This window comes from Esox lucius, chromosome 20 (assembly GCF_011004845.1).
Source record: "Esox lucius isolate fEsoLuc1 chromosome 20, fEsoLuc1.pri, whole genome shotgun sequence".
Taxonomy (NCBI): Eukaryota; Metazoa; Chordata; class Actinopteri; order Esociformes; family Esocidae; genus Esox; species Esox lucius.
In genome coordinates, this window is record NC_047588.1 from 38,381,700 (window position 1) to 38,383,845 (window position 2,146).

Here is a 2,146-nt window from a genome sequence, read left to right on the forward strand (position 1 = left end):
GGGGCAAAAGGAGAAAACCTTAAAATACGTATTCATTATTTTGTTAATATTATAAAGAATAACATATCTTATGTAATGAAACAAGATGCCTACTTCAAGTCATTGCAAATACATTTGATACTAATATCACGAATACACAGACAAGGAAGTGGATCCAAGGAAAGAGCGCTATGTTTTAATAACAACCCGAATCCGAAATCCAGAAAAACAGGGCAAGCAGAAGATCAACAGGCAGGCCAGATCCGGCAGAGGTACAGAAGGACAAAAGCAGAATCAAGTTCAAAATACCAAACGGACAGGAAATGGTCTGGTACACTGGTCAACACTGGAATCGACAAGAAAAGAGAGGCTCAGTAGAATGGCAAAAACACAATACCTCTCAAAGAAGCGTCAAACACCACTAAACTATATAGGATCTGATAGGGAGCATTAGGACTAACACAGGGAAGAAAGCTACATTTAAAACAATACTGAATTGTTTCAAAATAAAAATCAAAAAGACATAGGCAAACCCAGAGATTGGAACTATAAACACATAAACTTCATAGTTAAAATATGTTTAGCTGCCACTTTGAACCAAGGATAAAATAAAGCATAAATGATGGGATTAATAAAGGAATTAATCACTGGCAGAAAGGTGAGGACAAATAATGCTAAACTGTTACTTGAAAACATTAAAAACAAAAAAATTACTGGATTCCAAAAAAGTAGATAGTTAAAAATAACTAAACCTAGAATTTTTGCTGCTTTTCTCTCTGACTTATTTACTTGTACAGTTTTAACACCAGACACACTGGCAGCCCCTTTAGAAAGTACTTCTCTGGCCTGGGATCTGGCCACCATAAATATTTTCAAATAAAGTGTTATAATAATAGAGCATGGGAAAACCATCGATATTACAAAGTCAATATCCATAGTAATCCAAAAATGTCCTTCAACTAAATAACATTCTTCAAAACACCTACTGGGTATCTGAACATTTACATGTAGTTTTGTTAAAATAGCATCATATGTGATACAAAAACACCAGGAAATGAATATACAGTACTTCATTCTTGTTGTTGTTATTTTCAGGTGGTACATTAAGGGATCACACACAGCAACATAACGGTCAATAGATATCAAGACCAAAAGGCCAAGAGAAGAAGTAGTACATAAAAAAGTGGTGTAGAGAAGGACCACACAGAAATATTCTCCAAAATTCCAGCATGACTCCAAAATTGCTACAGTCATTGCTGGTATCACGATGAGTCCCACCAGGAGATCTGACACAGCCAGAGAGAGGATGAGCAGGTTGGTTGGAGTGTGGAAATGCTTGAAGTGAGAGATGGAGATGATCACCAGTAGGTTCAAAAATACTGTAACCACTGAAATCAATGAAAAGAAGATGTACAGTGTTATGTAAATAGATGTTGATATTGAAGCTCTTCTGCAAGAAGAGTTCCTGTCTTGAAAACAGTATTGAGCATCTTCATGTTCCTCCATTAGTAACAAAGGGTAAAATGCTGATGTCCTCCTCCTGCTTGTTTCTGTGTGACCCTGTCAGGTCAGCCTTCAGATAAACTCTGAGCTTTGTTTATATACCCCATATCTGACAGCCACTCCTACCTTAGAGTCTCCTCAGACAAACATTAATGTTAAGGAAGGGTCCGTGTAGTTTCAGTTCTTTTCTGATTGTGAAGACAATGGAAGAAACACAATTTTATTTTTTCATTTTTTTGAAAAAGCAACAGTTAATAATGGAACAATTATTTTTGTAATGCCCTCTATTAATCACAGCGCCTAGTTTGTTGCACAAAAAAAAGCTATGTAAACTATTTTACGGAAATCTTTGACAGACAAATCTGTGAGATACATTACGTCAGGTTAAGCAACGTCAGAGTAAAGAACTGCCATTGAAGGCAGTGGTGAGCGTAGTAAGAGTTAAATAGACAGGATTTTATGTAAGGCATTGTGGTTGAGGATGGTGGCCGGATCCATCCTCGACGTTCACTCCAATTATTGCAAGTTCAGTTTCCAACCAGAGGGGATTTTCTTTTTTTAAACCAAACCATAACGCCAGTACTCTGATACCTAACCTTAACCAGAACCATAACCCCAGTGCTGTGATACCTAATGTTAAGTGTATACTTTAAATGCAGTAGTG

At 36.7% G+C, this 2,146-nt stretch overlaps 1 protein-coding gene across 1 annotated transcript; it reads right to left on the minus strand.

The window, feature by feature from the left end:
• Positions 1 to 525: 525 nt before the first annotated feature.
• On the minus strand, positions 526 to 1,485 carry LOC114829718 (trace amine-associated receptor 5-like). Its single transcript, XM_034288876.1, has 2 exons — positions 1,044 to 1,485; positions 526 to 626 (listed from the first exon to the last, which is right to left on the minus strand). Exons 1-2 carry the CDS (start codon positions 1,483 to 1,485, stop codon positions 526 to 528), a joined length of 543 nt encoding a protein of 180 aa, XP_034144767.1.
• Positions 1,486 to 2,146: the final 661 nt, after the last annotated feature.